At 41.2% G+C, this 21,062-nt stretch overlaps 1 protein-coding gene across 1 annotated transcript in view; it reads right to left on the reverse strand.

Annotated features, from left to right (window-relative positions):
* LOC148646745 (NACHT, LRR and PYD domains-containing protein 3-like) overlaps positions 1-20,697 on the reverse strand; it is a 2,700,574-nt gene extending 2,679,877 nt beyond the window's left edge. The window contains exon 1 of the mRNA XM_088608537.1: positions 20,336-20,697. Within this exon, the coding sequence (XP_088464663.1) occupies positions 20,336-20,562 (227 nt within the window). The 5' untranslated portion in view covers positions 20,563-20,697. The remainder of the gene's footprint in view (positions 1-20,335) is intronic.
* Between the last annotated feature and the right edge of the window lie 365 nt (positions 20,698-21,062).

The raw sequence follows: 21,062 nt of genomic DNA on the forward strand, positions 1-21,062 counted from the left end.
GGAGCAGCATATTTCACTCAATTCTGAAAATGAAAAGAAAAATAATACGTCAGAAAAATATTGAAAACACAAATTCATTAATTAATTTGATTTCAATATATTTTCTATAAATATATTTTCACATGAAATAAAACTAAAATATTTCAGTCCCATTCCTAATGTTATGCTGTGGGGCCGCGATTAGTGAAGGGATGGACCCTATGCGGGCAGGATATCACAAAACACTGAAGCAACAGGGAAATCCAAGGTCATGGTCAAAGACTAGGAAAAGGGTCAAGTAGCCAAAAAACTAGAAAAACTTGGCAAAGGGGTTCCAAGACGAATCCCAAAAATCATGGTCAAAAGGGTAACCAAAAGTCCAAAAACCAAGAAGGATTCCAGAGAAGGTAACGCAGTAGAAGGTCTGAAGCTCAAGAGGTCTGAACCAATACTGTGCATTAAATGAACAGGGTGCAAGGTTTAAATAGGCTGGAGGAGAGGCACAGTGATGGGTTAATGAGTTGTGGTTAACCTAAGCCTCCCCCGAGTGGATGAAGTACTTGGTTGGGGTGTCCTCTAGTGGCGGGATGCTGGAACTATAACATTAACCCCCCCCCCCCTTAGGGGAGGTTCCTGACACCCTCCTGGGATGGTTTGGGAATCAGCGATGCAAATCATGAAATAATGTCTTTTTCGTATACCATGAACGCTCCTCCAGTCCATAGTCTTCCCAGTGAACTAGATATTGCAATCTCCCACGATGCCAGCTGGATTCCAGGATTTCATTTACTGTGTAGGCTGGTATATCATCAATGATGCAAGTTGGGGGTGGACGAGGCTGAGGTCGCAACCATGGAGATTTACGGTAGTGTTTGTGAAAGGCAGGGTGAATCCTGCGAGCGGGTGGAATGGCCAAACTGTAGGTGACTGCCGTGACTTGGGAAATGACGCAGAAGGGTCTGATGTATCTATGACCCAATTTCCCGGAACACTGCTGAAGTGATTAATTACGGGTAGATAACCACACAAATTGTCCATGTCTGAGCTGGGGTACCGCACAATGATAGTGGTAGATGGTTTGCTTTTGCTGGTCCACCATACGCAAGAGGGTAGTTTTTGCCAATTTCCAAATATTCTGCAAGTTGGATATACTGTATACTCCTGGACTGAAGGGACAGGTGATTCTGGGGAGGATTCTGGTATGAGAGATGGTTGATATCCCAAAGAGCATTGAAACAGACATACCTGTTGAGGATGTTGAGAGGGAATTGAGTGCGTATTCAGCCCAAGGTAGGAGACCCAGTACCCAGTCATCCTGAGATGATGACACATACTGTAAGCCCGTAAGTACAGTATGTCTGCAGTTCCCGGTTTATGCGTTCTGATTGACCATTGGACTGTGGGTGGTAACAGATGTTAAAGAAACCGATTCCCCCAAGGAATCATGTCAAGCACCTTTCTGCTTAATTGATTAACAATTATTCCTGGAGTAAAACATAATGAACAATGATACACAACAGACTTCAGGTCCACACACAGATCTCATTTCTGCTTTTACCTGTTGTAAATTGGTATTGGAGGTGTGAATACAGTTTACACTGATTGATGACTGCTAGTCGTTTGAAGGCCACATTGTCTCACAAATACCACAAAACATGCAATTTGTAGGCAGAAATGATTACAGTAATTAGATATATACTTCCAGTACAGTCTACACTTATTAAAACCTAAAAAAAATAATTGCTTAATTTAAACCTTCTGTCATCTACAGTTTCCATGCCAAGAAGAGCATCCTGGAAACACTCCTACAGTCAAAGTGCATCTGTGGTACCAGCCACAAATTTCAGATACTGAATGAGAAGGTTAAACACCTGTTAAATGACACAACCAGGGTTCAGGGCAGTAGTCATGAAAACACAGAGACACAGGCTGAGTGGAGCTGGTCCCAGGTGGTGAAAAAAAATAAATGTCAACACTCCCATCCGAGCAATTCCTCCCAACAGCAATCAATGACAGATTTGTCTCACTCCTCTCTCTAAAATCAGATCTGTGAGCTCAAGGCTAGGGCATATGCAGTGCTGATCTGAAAACTATACTGTGCAACCTAGTATAATGGAACCATGCCTGTTCTTTATATCTGGAACATCTGTTTTCAAATACTGTGGAATCCTAAACCTAAAAAAACTTGGTAAAGCTTTTATTGTCTAGATTCTAGGGGCAGAATTCTAACCTTTTCTATTCAGAATTCTGACAGGGGTTCCTGTCTTTTTGTTTACATATAGAAATGTTTAGCGTAGTCAAAAAAAGAGTACAGCAGAAGAGTACAGTAGCTTTCAAAGACTAGAGAATGAGTGTGAAAGAATGGAAGAGAGCTTTGAGGCTGACATGGTTCTAGCTCAGTGGTTCTCAAACTTTGTGGACCAAGTACCACCCCTGATCAAACCAAAGCATACAAGTACCACCTACAAGTCGTCCTCTCATAGGAACCACAGAAAATCTCAATGACCAACATGAGCATGCGCGCACACACACTCACACACACATACTGTATAATAATAATATATATAATAATAATATAATAATAATAAACTTTATTTGATAAAGGGCCTTTAAAGTTGGCTTCTCAAAGTGCTTTACAGAATGGCAACAGGAACAACAACAATTAAAAATAAACAATAAAAAAGCACTTACTGTACCATTTGAGAGGGGTAAGCCTGTTTCGTCGAGCAAAGCAGATGTGAATTCATTGGTCGAGCCTTGATACAATTCACAACTTTGACAGCAGATTTTAGCTGTCTAGCAGATTTTAAATCCTCAGGCATTTTCTTGAGGGCCAAGGCCTGCATGCTTTACCTCTAATTTGTGCAACTACACCGCTGTGTCGGCTTGTCATCGCTCTAGCACCGTCTGTACAAACTCCGTCACATTTTACCCAGTTGATGCCATTCTCTTTGATAAATTCATTCAGAAGCTGAGATATGTGCTCTCCTGTAGTTCTTGTTGGTAGCGGCTTGCAGAACAGAACAGAAAGTCCTCATGGGACATGCCCTCAAACTCATACAGTATCTAACGTAAACGAGTAAATTGGCCAAATCAACGACATCTACAGACTCATCTAATTGCAGTGAAAAACATCTGCTCATCTTAACGTGCTCTATCAGCGTACTTTTGACATCTGCTATATCAATAATTCTACGAGTGACTGTGTCATTCGAAAGAGGCAGCAGGTCGAGCTGTTTAGCAGCTTTTTCTCCACACAAAATACGTGTCAGTTCTTTCGCCAACGGTAAACAAAGTTCTTCACAAATAGTGTGGGGCTTACCTGCTTTAGCAATCCACAAGCTTGCATTTTTCCCTGTTTCTGTTTCAGGAGTCAGTCTCAGAAGTTAAAAGAAGTTTTTATTTTATGCGCATGGGAGTGAAACACAAAGACCCTCGGTGTATTTTTCTTAAACATAGAACAATCAAATTTTCTGTTATCTATTATCTTTCCTCTGTTCACAAGATTGCCATTGTTCCAAATCCATGCACATTCTCCTACTTCCCTATTTGCTGAAGAAAACTTTTTTTTAAATTCAATTGGCCACTTGCATTCGTAGCACGCATTCCTATACAATGGTATAGAATTACAAAGTAGTTCCCGTGTCCACTCAAGTATTAGTGCACGCAGCGTATTTGACACATAAACTAATTTTATTAAAATAGAAAATATGAAAACCTGTCCAAAATTTTCAGTGCCCACAACATACTTCCAGAGTCATCTGGCACACCACCTGGGGGTGCTCCGCCGTACCATAGTTTCAGAACCACGGCTCTTGCTGTTAGAATTGAAGAGAGAAATGAGAAGGTATTACAGTGAGTGTGGTTAGTGAAAAGATAAAGCTGTTAGGCAAATATGACTAAGTTGCAAAGCTGATTAAAGGTGCTAGAATTATTTATCCAGTAAATTGGAGAAATTTTTTGCCTATAGGTATACAGTAGTTATACTGTTCCTAGTATATTTTAGTGTTCCAGTTGTGGGGTTGTAAAACTCTACAGTAATTCATGCTAAAGTATATCTTCAGCACTCATTGACGAGTCAGGATAGAGGTGACCATGCAGAACCCAGCTTCACACCAGCAGCTTGCTAATGGCCAAATACCACCTCTGCAAAGAAACCTCTTTCTTTAGTCACCCGACAGGGACGATGTCTCTGATTCTGAGGAGCATCCCAACACTTTTATTCTCAGCCCCAGTGTTCTTTTGCCAACCAGTTTGACCAGCATACTGGACTAAGCGGAAGACTGTGAGTGGCCTTGTTCAATGCCAGACCGGAGCAGGACATAAATAAATTGTCTGCATCAATATGATTTGTTCAGCCCTCTTTTGATTTGGAATGGGGGAGTGGGTACAGACTTGAATTAAAAAAAAAATCAATATCAACTCGAAATCGAACTTCCAGTATAAAGTTTCCAAGGCTGGAGACCTGACTGTACAGAAGTCGTTCTATCTTTAGGGATTTTTAAGCATTTTGTTATGATGCGTAGTTCAGGACCCTACAGATGCAGCCATTCAAAGTGCGTGGCACAGACACGTACCGGAGGTAATTGGCTACGGCCTCGCGCATCGTGACGCGTGTTGACGCAAAATACCCCGGTAGGTGATTGGTTGACTGACAGGGGCACTCGTGGTCCGTTGGTTGGTCGTAGAAAGATTTAAATGTCTTTACTGTGCCCGTTTTAGTATTGAATATTTATATGGAATTTTACCACTGAAGGGAAATCTTAGTAGCTGAGCATAAAAAGAATAGGAGCATACTGCAACACGTGTGAAGGCCATAAACGATATTAATTTTGGAACATAAACATACAGTATATGGCTGGTCTTGGTACTTTAAAGAAAAAATACACACCAGTATTCCATCTCTCCCTAAACATTTTAAGCATCGAAGTCTTTAACTAACGTGATACCGGAGTCAACAAGCATACTTTTAGAATTTGATTAAAAGGGAATATAATATGGAATCACGTATCTAAAGAAATTTATAACGATATAAATATATTCATGTACCGCAACACAAGAATAGTACACGCTGTACATTGTCTGTTGATAATGTTTCTGTAGTGCTTTTTCAGCACTCTCTATGTGACCTTGCCGGTGGTGCTGTGGGTTAGGTGCCTGACTCCCATGTCACATAGTGAGTGTTTGAATCCAACTGAAGCCATTACTTTTTTTTAACACATTTCTTTGAAAAAATAAAACTTTTCTCTGGGTCAGAGATTAAATAAAACCTCACTCGCACCAAACAAATTTATATTTCTAAATATCACAACATGATCGAATTTAAGTCATTTTAATAACAATGAATAGTCACCTATACGTTACAATATAAACATTTATATTGATTTAAATCGCAAACGCATGTTTAAATATATGTGTTTTTTGATTCACAATCAGACAAATGCAACATAAATTGATATCTTTGTCTTCTAAGTATCTTAATAAACTTTCAGCATAGCTTTCTCCCCGTTTAGATTTATTTTTCTTGGGATCTTGGGATCAAACGTGGAAAGATTAGATTGTAATCGTTTTTATTTTTAAAATACATTTTAGAAAAGTTTAATCTATACTAAAAAGCTGTACACCACCTGCTATAAAGATACATATTGTAATACTTCTGGGTTCGGATAGGACAGACACAAGAACTCAGACTTGCGGAGTTAAAGCAAGTTAAAGCCTTGATTTTATATATCACCTTTAAAAGTGGCATCTCAAAGCAAAGTAAATACCCAACACTGATTGTACCCATCTGTCATGCTAATAAAGCACCTTGAATTGAATTGAATTGAGAGAGAGAGGGGGAGGGCGAGCGAGAGAGCACAGCCAGGACAGACAGGCAAATAAGATACACTCCACAGACATTCACAACAGCGACATATCATAAAATGTTTGCACATATAGTTAAATTATTACTTGTTTTTCAAGAAGTTAAAAAAACACTTGAATTACTTATCCAGTCTCTCGAAATAAAATTATTTTTCAAGCAACGCAACTAACGTCGGGCAACGTGTTTTTTTTAATCCAACATTGACAGCCACATCTTAAATCTTGTCAGTCAGCTCTTTTTTCTCTATTTGAATTGTGGCGATTCAAACAACCTGGGATAACAAGTGGTCTCGAAGTCACCGAGCTCACAGAACTTCGTCAACAGATGACAATCCCCTTAGTCCTTCCTTAGTCTTCCTGAAATTGTCAGATTATGAGTGAATAAAAGCATTTTATTAAAAACACGTTTGCATTTGTTTCTGAGCTATATTATGTTTTTTTCATATGTAAGATATAATGATGTGTTCCCGCTTACACATCGCTCAACTTTAAAAGCTAGAAAAACAGGTTTCGATTCACTGGCGAGGCTTGTTTTGTCAAAGGACAGTACAAAAAAACAGACAATACACGGGGGAAGGGGGAGGGCAAGCGAGAGAGAGAGTTTTTTGCCCTCTGTCAAAAAACCCCAAATCACCTGGGGCACAGACTCTGGGGTGATCATTGTGTGGTACAGAGCGGAGCTCAGTCACTCCAAACAAGTAGTAAAGAGAGAAGAGTCAACAATTGATTTAAGGACGATCTGTCAAAGTGCAATGAAATACAATATTGTTGTTGTTGTTGTTGTTATTGTTGTTTTTATCCTGTAAAGCGTTTTGAGAAGCCACCTTTAAAGGCAATATATAAAAGCGCTGATTCTTATGAAATGTGTTTTCTTTCTTCTTTTTTTCAGCATGGAATAAACCTATTACTTGATTCTTATGGATGCCCGGATTTTTTTTAAATCACGTATCTAAGGAAATAGCAGTATAACCTTGTTCATGCACAAACAGTGGCATGCTACATTATTAATTTGGGTGTCTCCTCTTGCCAGAAAGCTCTAAATTGCATTTTGAGTGTGGTTTTTGACTTTTTTAAAATTGCAACCCATAAATAAAGCTGATACTGTTTAGACTTTTAATTATTTTAAACTGTATTACAGCAGCACAATGGACAATGCAACGTAAATTGCAAAAATGCACTTGGAATCTGTCCAAGCCCTACTTTGTCAGGCATTTTCTTTTACTGTAATGGACATAAAAACAGGGTGAAATGAAAGAGCAGCACTGATCTCACACACTGAGACAAGTGTCACAGTAAGAGGAGAAGAGCAGTGTTTTTTGGGGAAAGACTGAGACTCTCAATTCAGTGTTCAGTGCTGCCCTCTAGTGTCAGTAATATGGCAATTACACGGAGACAAGAGTCACATCAGCAAGAAGAGCAGCAGCGTTTGCTAGCAGAGACTGAGACTCTAAATTCAGTTTTCAGTGCTGCCTTCTGTTGACTAATAATACAGTAATCCCTGTGCAGCCTTTTACAAAACAAATATTCATTATACAGAACAGTATAAGTGTAAGCAATTATAATAATTATTAAAAGCTTTTAGACTACAGTATGCTGACATCAAATGAATTTGAATTTGGATTTACACAGCAAAATGCAGGAAAAGTGCATTTTGATGGGAGAAGAAACAGTATTTGTGTGTCTGTTTGCACGGATATGCATGTGTACAGAGACAGGGTGATGCCCTGTCCTTGAAAAAGAAGAATTCCAGGACGGCACACAACCTGTATTACAGCTTGCACATGGTTGGCGTTCCGTTTACTGTTACCAGGGATAACACTTGGCATACTGTAAGTCTTACTATTAAGTCAATTGAAAGTATTGCGTTCAATGTTTAAAGATAAGGCAATGTACAACCTATGTACAGGACGTGTTTCGCAGCTTCACATCAAGAAGAACATACTGAAAGTTTGGAAAGCCGTGACGTCTGTTCTCACTGAAACGGCGAAAACGATAAGCGTTTAACCTGGGAATGCTTACTTACGGAAGCGCATTGCTGCCACCAAGGAAAACAAAATCCTGGATAAGGAATTTTCTCGTACAAGATAGTAATTCTCGCGTACTTCATGTGATAATGCGACAGCACGATCGTCATATAATACCTCTATCGCTCCATGCGGACTTACAGTTTAAAGCAGTGGAGCTGATTGCACGTATAACTGTTCATAACGGAGCCATCATTGCTTTGATCTCTAAATCCCACACAACTGGTCGTCATGCTTATAATGATTCTGTTCATATTTGCTCAAAATCGCAAGACTTCATTATGACTTAACCCCAGTCAAAAGTAAATCTGTACAAATTCTGCAGCGCTAGACATTGACACGATCATTAAACTGAAAGTCCCAGCCAAGCTCACGGTGGCTTCTACATGCGTTCAGTGCACAACACAACAGGTTTTGTATACACTCAAGTAATCATTGCTATCTTGTAATCTCGCAAAAAGGGCGATTATTTTACCCTTGGTGGCAGCAATGCGCTTCCGTATTTACTGACACGGCGTTGTACTTCATGTATACAAAAGACAGAACACGTGTTACTTTATTATTATTTTTTTCCCGAAAAGAGGAGAGTGGAAATGTGATTAATACAGAATACAACAGCAGTAATATAAATTAGAAATATAACAACTGTAATGTTCAGTAGAATTCAGACAGCAGCAGAGAGGAAAAGCCCAGCAGAGGCTGTGCTGTGAGTTCAGTGCAGCAACAGTGGGGTATGAGTGGGGGGTGGAGGGTTAAAGGTTGGGGTTTAGGAGTCTAATGGCTGTGGCAAATCTTTATTTTAATACTGTAAATACTTCCATTTTAAAATAAAATTCAACAAAATTTATTCAACATTAACATTCCACTGTGCAATTACAATAAACATGTCCAAGAATATATAGAGAAATATCTAGAAGCCTTCAACAGGTTACTGTTTCCCTGGGATATAAAAAGGAGGCAACATACAGGAAACACTCATTGCATTATCACAGTGAAGAGCAGAGAGCTTCTTCAACACTGCAGGAAGATGGTAGTTAATGCCACAGGGTGAGGGAATGGCTGTAAAAAATATCTACTTGTGACAGATAGCCTAAATACCTGTGGATCATGCTGCCTCAGCAAATTAAAACTTGCAACTGTAGAATAATTATAGTGCAAGGATTTTTTATTAAAGCAAAACTTTCCTCTGGAGGCTCTTCAAAACCCAACACCAACCTCCACCTTGAATTCCCTGTATATAACAAAACCACTTCATCACCCTCCAGCAAGTGGAAAGAACAGCCCCTCAGTGTAGCTCCCTCTGTTGTCAACTGGAGGCTACAAGTCCCTGCTCTCTTCTATAGGGAGCTGCTATCCCCTGGAGGCTGAGAGCAGGCTGTGTGAGAAATTCCTCCTCCTGGGTTGAGATCGTGAGGAGAGCAGGGTTGTAATGGTAATGCTCTCCCCACAGTTCCCAGTAGAGGAAGATGTTGTACAGAGTGAGATGATGTGATCTCTCCCTGTCCCTCACCTACTGGGGTCTCCTGTTGCTCAATTTCTCTTTTAAATTCAGTCAGGGATCAGACAGAAAGCCCCTCTCTCTCATCTTTCAAAAAAAATGTGACTAATGAATGATGCAGAACAGAGGAAAACTATCCATCCATTTTCAAGTCCTACCTCTGCTCACTGCTCAGATCAAAATGTCAGGTCTGGCACAGGATTTATATAAAGGAGAATAAAGTGCTTTGCATACCAGAGCTACACTATTTTAATTAACAACTACAACAGCTGCTCTTCTCCATTTTCTACAGACACAGAAAGACAATTTGCATAGAAGAGACACTTTGCATTGGCAGCACATGCTTCAGTGCTCTGGGAGTATTTATAGCCCTGTGAGTTTAACACTTCATGACTGAGAGCTGCCCTTCATGGCAACAGAACCCACAGCAACAATGACCTTCAGCACCATCTTCATCTGGACTCTTCTCATCTTTGTTCAGAGTATAATTTAATACTTGGCTAGTTGTTGTCTTAAACATATTTTTAATTTGTGATGGAAGATATGGCTATTAACATATTATGTACAAGCTTTACAGAAATGTAAAAATAGCTAAAATAAATTAAAGCATTCTAGTTCTTGAATTCCTGCTTTTCCTTTGTTTTTTCTTGTTTTCAGAATCCAGTGGACAGATTACTGTGACTCAGACTCCAGCAGTGAAATCTGTTCTCTCTGGACAGACAGTCATTGTGAGTTGTAAGACCAGTCCTGCAGTGCATGGTAATGTATACCTAGCCTGGTACCAACAGAAAGCTGGAGAAGCTCCTAAACTCCTGATCTATCTTGCAACTACCCGTCAGAGTGGGATCCCAGAACGTTTCAGTGGCAGTGGATCTGGGACTGACTTCACTCTGACCATCACTGGAGTCCAGGCTGAAGATGCAGCAGATTATTACTGTCAGAGTTTACATTACCCCAACAGTAACTGGGTGTTCACACAGTGTTACACAGCCGTACAAAAAATCTCCCTCAGCAGCACTGTACAGTGACTGCACTGCTGCAGCTGAGACCTACAGTACTGCAGGTGGACTTACATGTTGATTTTAGTACTATAAGAGATCTTTTCACAAAGTTACAGTATTACAGTTACAGTACACCCAGGGAATTGAATCCAGTGCCCCAGCGCTGCCAGGCAGCAATGCCAGAACTCAAGAAATCATTGCTACAAACTGTATTTTTAATCACACTGCTCACAGAATGACATGTGAGCTCAATACCAGATTGTAGTGTTTTTTTGGGATTTTTTTTATATTTCTTTAAAGTTTTTATCCTCCTCTGTTTACAGTTGAATACTTCAAAGATACATTGTAAGTGTAAGATTATATCTCTTGGTACTAATGAAACACCACTGGTCTGTTTTAAAGATAGTTGGATTTGGATAGTTTTTATTTCTTAAACTTTAGAAGAAACTAAAGAAATTCTCCTGCAGTTTAATCAGCTCAGGAACACTGTGATGTCTGGGTCTGGCTGCTAGTACAATGTACCAGTTGTCTCTCCTGTCCTCGCGGGGGCGCTATGGAGTTGGCTAGTTCTGGTTGCTGTGGAAACGCAGTCACACAGGAAGCTGGCTTCACCTGTGGATCACCACGTCCTCCCCGTCTCCTGGTGAAGCAGGCTGTTTAAGGTCTGACTGAGCTCTGTTTAGGGCTCCAGTATAGAGCTTCAGCTCTGAGCCACTGCCTTGTTCCTGGCTGTGTCTGTGTTTCTCCTTGGACTATCGACCTGATTTGTCTCAACTCTGGCTTTGCATTTTCCTTGAGTTTCACTTAACTGTGGACCTGGACCTCTCTAGTCCTAAACCATCAGATGTTTCCTTGTTCCTTTGATGTGTCTCTCCAGCTCAGAGCTGCAATTGTATCCTGACTTCAGTTCTGGTCTGTGCTTTGACTGTTTGCTGCTCCTGCCTGCTGCTCACCAGCTGCCCTGTTCCAGCTCTAGGGTTCATCTTATCACTTCAGGCCACTTGTCACGATTGTAATCCCTCCCCCTTAAGGGCGCTCCGGCTCTTTCACATTTTAGTTGATCTTGTGCACCTGCTCCCTGTTCCAGCCCTTCCCTACAAAAGCCAGACACTCACTCTGTTCCTGGCTCTGCATTGGAACATGTAGCCTGGTGGCCCACCTACCACCAAGTTGCCCTATGTCCACGGCTTGAGGGTATAGGCCTCCTATCGGCGTCCTGAACCAGCCGAGTCCAGGACTTGGAGCACCTGGTCCTGTTAATCATTTTTATTCCCTATCCTTGCACCAGATCTTGTTCCGGCTTTTTTGTTTTCATCTCCTCCTGGATTTCACGGCTTTTGGACCTTTGGTCTTTGCCCCGGTTTTCTCCCTATGGGCTTCCTCGGATTTGTTCACTTGGACCCCCTCCCCCGACCACCAGTGCACACTCGTCACGCCCCCCTGTTTGTCTACCAGCCCAGTTCCTTGTCTCCTCCCTGTGTTTGTTTCACTCACTTCCGAATTCTGCTGTCTGCATAGGGTCCTGAAAAACGCTTCGTAACACCACTGTTACAGTTCCACCTTAAACAGCCTCATTACACCCATAAGTCTTGTTTCTCTTAGTGTGGATTCCATGTCATAGTTATGGGACCCTCATACAAGTCAGATTTAACCCCCCGCTGCCCCTGCAAAAGAGAGAGGGCCTGCGGAGTGTCCACTACGACAGCTGGACTGAACTCTTCCTGGTCTTGAAGGAACGGTTCTAGGAGAAGGAAGGGATCCGCGGACAAGTCTGTCATGGATCGCCTGTCGATCTTTATTTACTACCCGAGCGAAGTACTCGAGAGCGGGGACAGGCTGGTCTGGCATCTCACAGCTGGTCGGACGAGTCCCTGTTCTTCCTGGGGAGGAGCGACGAGGCCTGCCAGGAGCTGGTGGTGAGCGACCGGGCCGCCATCCATAGCGAGGGCACCTGCGCTCTGTACGAAGGTGGGCTGTTGAAGAAGTGGAGCCTGGATGAGTCCAGCCTGGGTGTCTTTTCGCTCTTCACGCCCTTCCAGCTGACGGATTATCACCAGGACCTGCTCGTGCCCTTTCAGAGAGTCTGCTTCACGGGGGAGCATACTGCCCTGCAGTGTTACGTCCCAGTGTGTGGTCCATGTGTGTTTTGTTGCTATGTTCCACACTTCCTGACCTTGATTGTTCTCCCTCCCCCTTTGGTCCATCATTACACCATTGTTTCCGTATGACGTCATCAATAATAAGCTTCTCGGCCAATCAGAGTGCAGCTTATTTAGTATATAACTTGGAGGTTTTCTGAATGAATGGGCCTTTTGTTTGACTTAGGTCCCGCTTTGTTTTTGGTTTTGCTTCGGCTTCGTTTCGCCTCGTATATGTGTGTGTTTTCGTATAGCTTCGGCTTTTGTTGGTTTGTATTCGTCTCTTTGTACTTTCGTTTGTTTGTGTGTTTATCCTGTATTTAGCCATTACCTTGTCCAGACATATTGTATCAACCTCTGTGTTCTTTTTTACTGTGTTATTTGTGTCTACTCTCGTTTGTATTTGTAGTTCACTTGTGTACAGATGCAGCCATTCAAAGTGCGCGGTACAGACACGTACCGGAGGTAATTGGCTACGGCGTCGTGCATCGTGACGCGCGATGACGCAAAATACCGCGGTACGTGATTGGTTGACCGACAGGGGCACTCGTGGTCCGTTGGTCTGTCGTAGAAAGACTTACTGTAAACGTCTTTACTGTGCCCGTTGTAGATATTGAATTTTACCACTGAAGGGAAATCTTAGTAGCTGAGCATAAAAAGAATAGGAGCATACTGTAACGCGTGTGAAGGCCATAAACGATATTAATTTTGGAACATAAACATACAGTATATAGCTGGTCTTGGTACTTTAAAGAAAAAATACACACCAGTATTCCATTTCTCCCTAAACATTTTAAGCTTCGAAGTCTTTAACTAACGTGATACCGGAGTCAACAAGCATACTTTTAGAATTTGATTAAAAGGGAATATAATATGGAATCGCGTATCTCAAGAATTTAATAACGGTGTGCCCCTGTCGGTCAACCAATCACGCACCGCGGTATCGCGTGTCATCTTACCTGCGGTATCTGTACTGCGGTGTCTGTACCGCGCACTTTGAATGGCTGCATCTGTAATACCAATCAAAAACATAGATAACAACCACAATACAAAATCAAATAATCAAACCATTTTACTCTTGCAAAGTCCTCCAATTATCATAATCCCGCCCCTTATGCAAAACCAAACCTTCCTCCCATCCCAGTTTATCCTGTTTATCATAAACAAAATCCACCTCAATTTTCAACATAAAGCATTACACAAAATCAATACCTCAACACTCCATACTCAACAACGATAATTCACAAACAGCCAGAACATGTAACTACACATTCCCAAACAGACCTAATTTCCTAAGCGCCGCCCCTTATGCAAAACCAACATCCCTCCCCTGTTCTCTCTCTCCCCTGGCGGTTGTAATTGTTTTTATTTTCAAATAAATTTTAGCAAAGTCATGTATTTTAAAAATCTTAAGATTTTTATATTTATGTCTTTATTTAGTGGTTTCATTAGTGACAAAGGCTAAACTTTCTTGGAAAAATGTCTTTTATGTAAACCATGTTTGCTATTAATTCATTCAGGGCTAAAATATGTTCATTGTCTTCTAATGAAAGAAGGGTTCCTTTCGCCGTAGTCGGGAGCCTAGCCTTTAACTAGTAAGTACTGTACTTACTGGGTTTTTGAGGGGGGGGGGGTGTCTTTCGCTGGAAATCTCGCCTCCTACTTTGAAAATACCCGTGAAACCGGTTCAATTCGTCACAGCCAGCACTCCTGCAGAGAGGGGGGTTGTACTTGCAGTGTATACAGTACACGCGTAATGCTCTTCGTTAATGTCTGTGAAGTTTTATTTAATCTCTGAGCCATACTGATTCTTCTGGAAGCCAGTTTCCGCCAGGGAGTAAAAAAAAAAAACACACTATGGTATTCTCTCAACTGCAGTGCAGTTAAAAACATACCTCTGATGCTGCTCCTAAATAAAGATTGTTTATGACCATCAGAAGCTTTATGCTCCTTTTCTTTTTTCCAGTGGATTGAACAGGGAGAGGCATTTCATGATGTACTTTTCACTGATGAAACAACAGTGGCTCTGGAACAGTTTTCAACCAAGTCGTTTTATAAAAAGGGGAGATATGTATACGTTACTGAAGATAAAAGCTTAGCCTTTGTCACTAATGTAACCACTAAATAAAGACATATAGAAATCCCTACGTTACAGACTGTATATGGCTGGTATTGGTAGTTTAAAGAAAAAATACACACCAGTATTCCACTTTCTCCCTAAACATTTTAAGCATCAGAGTCTTACATGTGGTTATTTCGGAAACGTTTGTACGTGCTCCTTCTGACCATGTTACTGTTTACTGTTACTGACCATATTAAGTTTAACTGCCTGTGGGCACTTTTCCTGTCCGTGGGGGGTGGACCGTCTTTCATTAGAAGGTTAGTCTGTTCTACTCTGAGAATGTAGAGGGGGTGGAAAGTGCCCGCGGCCATTTAATTAGTATTAAAAATCACACTGATTCCCTTGCGAAGATACGGACATAGGAATATTCATGCGTGGTCAAAAAATGGCATAAAAACGACAAAGTGAAGGCTGTGAAAACATTCACAATGTACTTTATACACAAAGCAAATATACTTTGAGATGCCACTTTTAAAGGTGATATATAAAATCAAGGCTTTAACTTGCTTTAACTCCGCAAGTCTGAGTTCTTGTGTCTGTCCTATCCGAACCCAAAAGTATTACAATATGTATCTTTATAGCAGGTGGTGTACAGCTTTTTAGTATAGATTAAACTTTTCTAAAATGTATTTAAAAAATAAAAACGATTACAATCTAATCTTTCCACGTTTGATCCCAAAATAAATCTAAACGGGGAGAAAGCTATGCTGAAAGTTTATTAAGATACTTAGAAGACAAAGATATCAATTTATGTTGCATTTGTCTGATTGTGAATCAAAAAACACATATATTTAAACCCGCATTTGCGATTTAAATCAAAACGTTATTTAAATCAATATAAATGTTTATATTGTAACGCCTAGGTGACTATTCATTGTTATTAAAATGACTTAAATTCGATCATGTTATGATATTTAGAAATATAAATTTGTTTGGTGCGAGTGAGGTTTTATTTAATCTCTGACTCAGTGATGGCCTGGCATGGTGAGGTGCGCTGGCAGCTATGTGGTGTTACGCAGTGGTGGCCTGACACAGTGAGGTGCCCTGGCAGCTGTGTGTTGTGACGCAGTGGTGGCCTGGGACGGTGAGGTGCGCTGGCAGCTGTGTGATGCAGTGGTGGCCTGGCACGGTGAGGTGCGCTGACAGCTGTGTGGTGTGGCGCAGTTGTGGCCTGGCACGGTGAAGTGCGCTGGCAGCTGTGTGATGCAGTGGTGGCCGGGCACGGTGAGGTGCGCTGGCAGGTGGGTGATGCAGTGGTGGCCTGGCACCGTGAGGTGCGCTGGCAGCTGTGTGGTGTGACGCAGTGGTGGCCTGGCATGGTGAAGTGCGCTGGCAGCTGTGTGGTGTGACGCAGTGGTGGCCTGGCACGGTGAGGTGCGCTAGCAGCTGTGTGATGCAGTGGTGGTCGGGTATGTAGAGGTGCACTGGCAGCTGTGTGTTGTGACGCAGTGGTGGCCTGGCACGGTGAGGTGCGCTGGCATATAATGAATATATTCATGTGCATCCAACACACAGTTCAACGCTAGCAACTACACAAAATCTAAAATATGAGCTCTACTTGCCACTTACAATACCAACAGTACCAGCTAACTTTAGTAGTGACATTTTCATGGATCTTTTTAACAATAAAATTTACAACATCAGACTTCAGACACAATTAAACAGGCCTCAAAAAAGTCTGGTACAAACATTTTCAGCATGGTGAAACATGGTGAACATTTCCACCACTGCGTCACACAACACAGCTGCCAGCGCCCCTCACCGTGCCAGGCCACCACTGCATCACACAGCTGCCAGCGCACCTCACCGTGCCAGGCCACCACAGCGTCACACCACACAGCTGCCAGTGCACCTCTACATACCCGACCACCACTGCATCACACAGCTGCCAGCGCACCTCACCGTGCCAGGCCACCACAGCGTCACACCACACAGCTGCCAGTGCACCTCTACATACCCGACCACCACTACATCACACAGCTGCCAGCGCACCTCACCGTGCCAGGCCACCACTGCATCACACAGATGCCAGCGCACCTCACCGTGCCATGCCACCAGCTGCGTCAAACCACACAGCTGCCAGCATAACTCACCGTGCCCGGCCACCACTGCATCACACAGCTGCCAGCGCACCTCACCGTGCCAGGCCACCACAGCGTCACACCACACAGCTGTCAGCGCACCTCACCGTGCAAGGCCACCACTGAATCACACAGCTGCCAGTGCACCTCACCGTGCCAGGCCACCACTGCGTCACAACACACAGCTGCCAGTGCACCTCTACATACCCGACCACCACTGCATCACACAGCTGCCAGCGCACCTCACCGTGCCAGGCCACCACTGCGTCACATAGCTGCAAGCGCACCTCACCGTGCCAGGCCACCACTGCATCATACAGCTGCCAGGGCACCTCACCGTGTCAGGCCACCACTGCGTCACACATATTTCAGCGCCATATATTTCATGGATATTATGGAATATAATGGATGGATATCTTAGTTATCTTTCTAGTTCACAGGTTTGCATGCATAATTTAATTTTGAAAGCCACTGAGACATCAGGTACTACTGTTGTATTTATGAAAAAGAAACAAAACAAAAAACATACTAACAACTGTGCCATCCTACTCCTTAGTTAATACATTTTATTATTCATAAACAGTTAACATTGTTAGCAAAATATTTTGAATTATATTTAACCCTATTTTTTCTTTAGTTTTGTATTTAACTTATTATATGATAGTCAGACTTAATGTATATTTGAACAATGAAAATATATTTTTACAAGATTTTACATTAAGCACTTAAAATTAATATGGTTAATAATAGTAAACTGTAACATGCTGTAACAAGATCAGTTAAACTGCGAAGAAAATGCTTTCAGAGAAAATGTTTCAGGTGTGAAGAACACCTGAAAGATCTCCAATGCAATTTCAACCAAACCTGTTTCCACACACCCTGCCCCCACTACCATTAGAATATACACAAACATTTTAGCATTTCATTCTGAGCAGAAGACCCTCACACCTGAAGAGTGCTGGCTGTGACAAATTAAACCGGTTTTACAGGTTTCAATCACAGACCATGTGACATGGGAGTCAGTAAACTAACACACAGCGCCACCGGATTTGATAACGCTATAAAAACGCTATAAAATAATGTGACTTGGCACAGAACAAGTTTACAGCACAGTACAAAAATAAATGCTGACCATGACTTTAGAAGCATAAATTGCCTTACACTCAATTTAAACACAAGCTGTTTTTAGCCCTCTAAGCTGGTTCATACAGAAATGTAGAGATCCAGTCTCAGAACACACAGCTTCATTAGCGAATACATATGCAGGACAACTAGAGAAGACGTTTTACAAAGGATGGATTTTTAGAAACATCCCATCAGTGACATCACTGAAGTCAACTCCTAGGTACTGTAACTGTCGTGTGGATAGTTTCACAAGAATCAAAGGTTTAAGCATCGCTTGTTCTAGATAAAACTGCAAAAAAAAACAACAACCAATAATGTACTTCTTTGCGGCTGTTTGCCCAAATCATATATTCACAACGTGAAATCTAGAAAATAATATTACGTAACCAAAATCCGCAATATGGAAACAGAACCTGTGTAATTGTTGATAGATGATGTACTCGTAACATTTTTTCAAGATGAACTACAACATTTAAAAAATGACTTGTATGTACTTGATATCTCTAATCAATCCACGGGTCCCAGCACAAAACAAAACTAAAACGCATACCGTTTCGCGCTTCTTTTTAGTTGCTCAAAAGTAATTTGACCGTATGAAATGCATAATATAAACCTAGAAACATATACGTGAGCAGTACTTAAGCACTGTAGTATCGGTGTTAAGACATACCTCTCAAATACTGTAAATCAAGTTAAAAATATCTCAAGACCGATTCTGGTCATAATGAAACCATGTTTCGTGTATGTTTTCTTTAAAGTACCGAGACCAGCCATATACTGTATGTTTATGTTCCAAAATTAATATCGTTTATGGCCTTCACACGCGTTACAGTATGCTCCTATTTTTTTATGCTCAGCTACTAAGATTTCCCTTCAGTGGTAAAATTAGATATGAATATTCAATACTTAAACGGGCACAGTTAAGACATTAAATATACATATACATACTGTTTGCATACGGTAATATGTTTATGTTACGCGATTAAAAAATAAATAAATAAAAATGAAAAGTCCAGCACCAGCTGGATTCGAACACACAACCTGCCAGTTGGTAGTCACGCACCTAGACCAGTAGGCTACAAGACAGCTCACATGAACAAGCAGGCGAAACAGCCCTACACAGCCCTGCCGCAGTACACGGATATAATCATACCGTTATTAAATTCTTGAGATACGCGATTCCATATTATATTCCCTTTTAATCAAATTCTAAAAGTATGCTTGTTGAGCTTACAATGTTTAGGGAGAAATGGAATACTGGTATGTATTTTTTTCTTTAAAGTGCCGATTCCTGGAACACCCGTCTGAAGTGGTTCCATAAGAAAAGAAAGCGTTGATAAATACAAGTGTCTTTTAATACACTCTTTGCTGTGCTCTTGAGGATCCTTGTGATATTTTAAGCTCTAGTTGAATGATAGGTGTCGCATTTTAAATCATTTTCGTAGTTAGAAATTATGAAACGCCCTGTAAAAAGCAAGGAAGTTTTTATGCCCGTAGAAGTAAAACAAAATGCCTGACAAAGTATGGCTTGGACAGATTCCAAGTGCTTGTTCAATTGTGCTAAATAAATTATACTTTGAGTATACAGCTTGTCCAAAGTCATCCACTATTAATACTATTAGTAATATCTTCAGTAAAGGCTTTGATGCATAAATATTTCTGATAAAGGTAGGTTGTGTACTTTTGTCCAACTGAGCAATCTTGCTTTCATAAAATATACCAACATTTTAATGACTGATGATTAACATGCTGTAATACACAGTTCAAAATTAAAGGCTCAAATGCTGTACATGAGAGGTTAAGCTCCCCCTGGCGGTTTTACAAGGCGATGCTGGATAGTTAGTCACCCATTTTGAATGGCTGCATCTGTAAGAGATAAGGGTAAGATTCAAGTGGAAAATGGAGGCTGGCACTCCTATAGCAAAAGAGGAATCTAAAAATATTCAAACCTGCATAAATGCAATAATTCACCTTCCTGGAGAGAATCAATAGAAACTGGTTAAACCTGCACAGACCTAGTGATCAAATCTGCAAGGACTATATGATTGAAATTTCTAGAAGAAAATTACCTACAGAATTAAAAATCAACAACATAATAATAATAATGTTTCTTTATTAGCCCTATACAATTTCTTGCATTAGGAATTCATCTTTTCACATACCCCAGCTTTATCTCCATGGAGACACAGACAGGGAGAGAAGCTTGGGGGCAGAGCGCAGGGTCTGCCATTGTATGGCACCCCTGGAGCAGTTAGGGTTAAGGGCCTTGCTCAGGGGCCCAACAGAGTAGGATTCCCCTGCCAGCTGCGAGATTTGAACCAGCAACTTTCCAGTCACAGGCACAGATCCTTAACCACAGAGCCACCTCTGCGCCCAATTAACAAATATACAGTACATATTTTAAAAAAATGGGAAAGGTTGTGTTTTTACCATCTTAGTAATCAGATGTTTACAAAGAGCCCAAAGACAAGAACTTGTATAAAATTAGACAAAAAAACTTACTCTAGTTTTGTTAATTTACAGTTGGGATCCCTCTGAGCTGCAGACAGCAGTTCCACTCCTGAATCCCCCAGGTTATTGCCACTCAGATCCAGTTCTGTCAGACTGGAGTGTTGAGACTGAAGAGCAGAGGCCAGATCTTCACAACATCTCTCTGTTAGTTTACACCATGACATCCTGCAGACAAAAAGACAAGAGCACAGCTCAACATCTGCACAGCTCATCCACATCTTTCTGTTTAAGTCTTCACTACAACACCCAGCTCAGCAGTAATATACAACATCATGTCATTATCATCTCAGAGTGTCCATGGAGGAGGATGATGAAGATAACTGCTGCTTCAAATTTTGGGTTCCAGAAGAAAGAAGAAAGATTAGAAAAAAACTGTCAGGAAGGGAGACAGTGGGAAACAGGAAGACACACGGAGCTACAAAGGTTGGAACAGGGAAATAGAATAAAAGAGACTTTGACTTTTAGCCATAATAGAAATTGCTTCACATTTAATGGCGTTTTTGTTAAAGTTATAGCTTTGGTTGTTATTCTTCACATGGTTGAATTCATACAAAATGTAAATTAACAACACTAGAGAAAGAGAACTGGAGATTTTGATTGTTATTTGTAGATGTGTTGAGGAAAACAACATTCTCTTTTGAAGAAAATAAACAATTTAAACAAAAACAAGCAAGGTTATAACTATAACAACACATAATCAAAATGTGAAGCAATAAAC

This window comes from Lepisosteus platostomus, chromosome 16 (genome assembly GCF_059453375.1).
Source record: "Lepisosteus platostomus isolate fLepPlt1 chromosome 16, fLepPlt1.hap1, whole genome shotgun sequence".
In the NCBI taxonomy this organism is placed as follows: domain Eukaryota; kingdom Metazoa; phylum Chordata; class Actinopteri; order Semionotiformes; family Lepisosteidae; genus Lepisosteus; species Lepisosteus platostomus.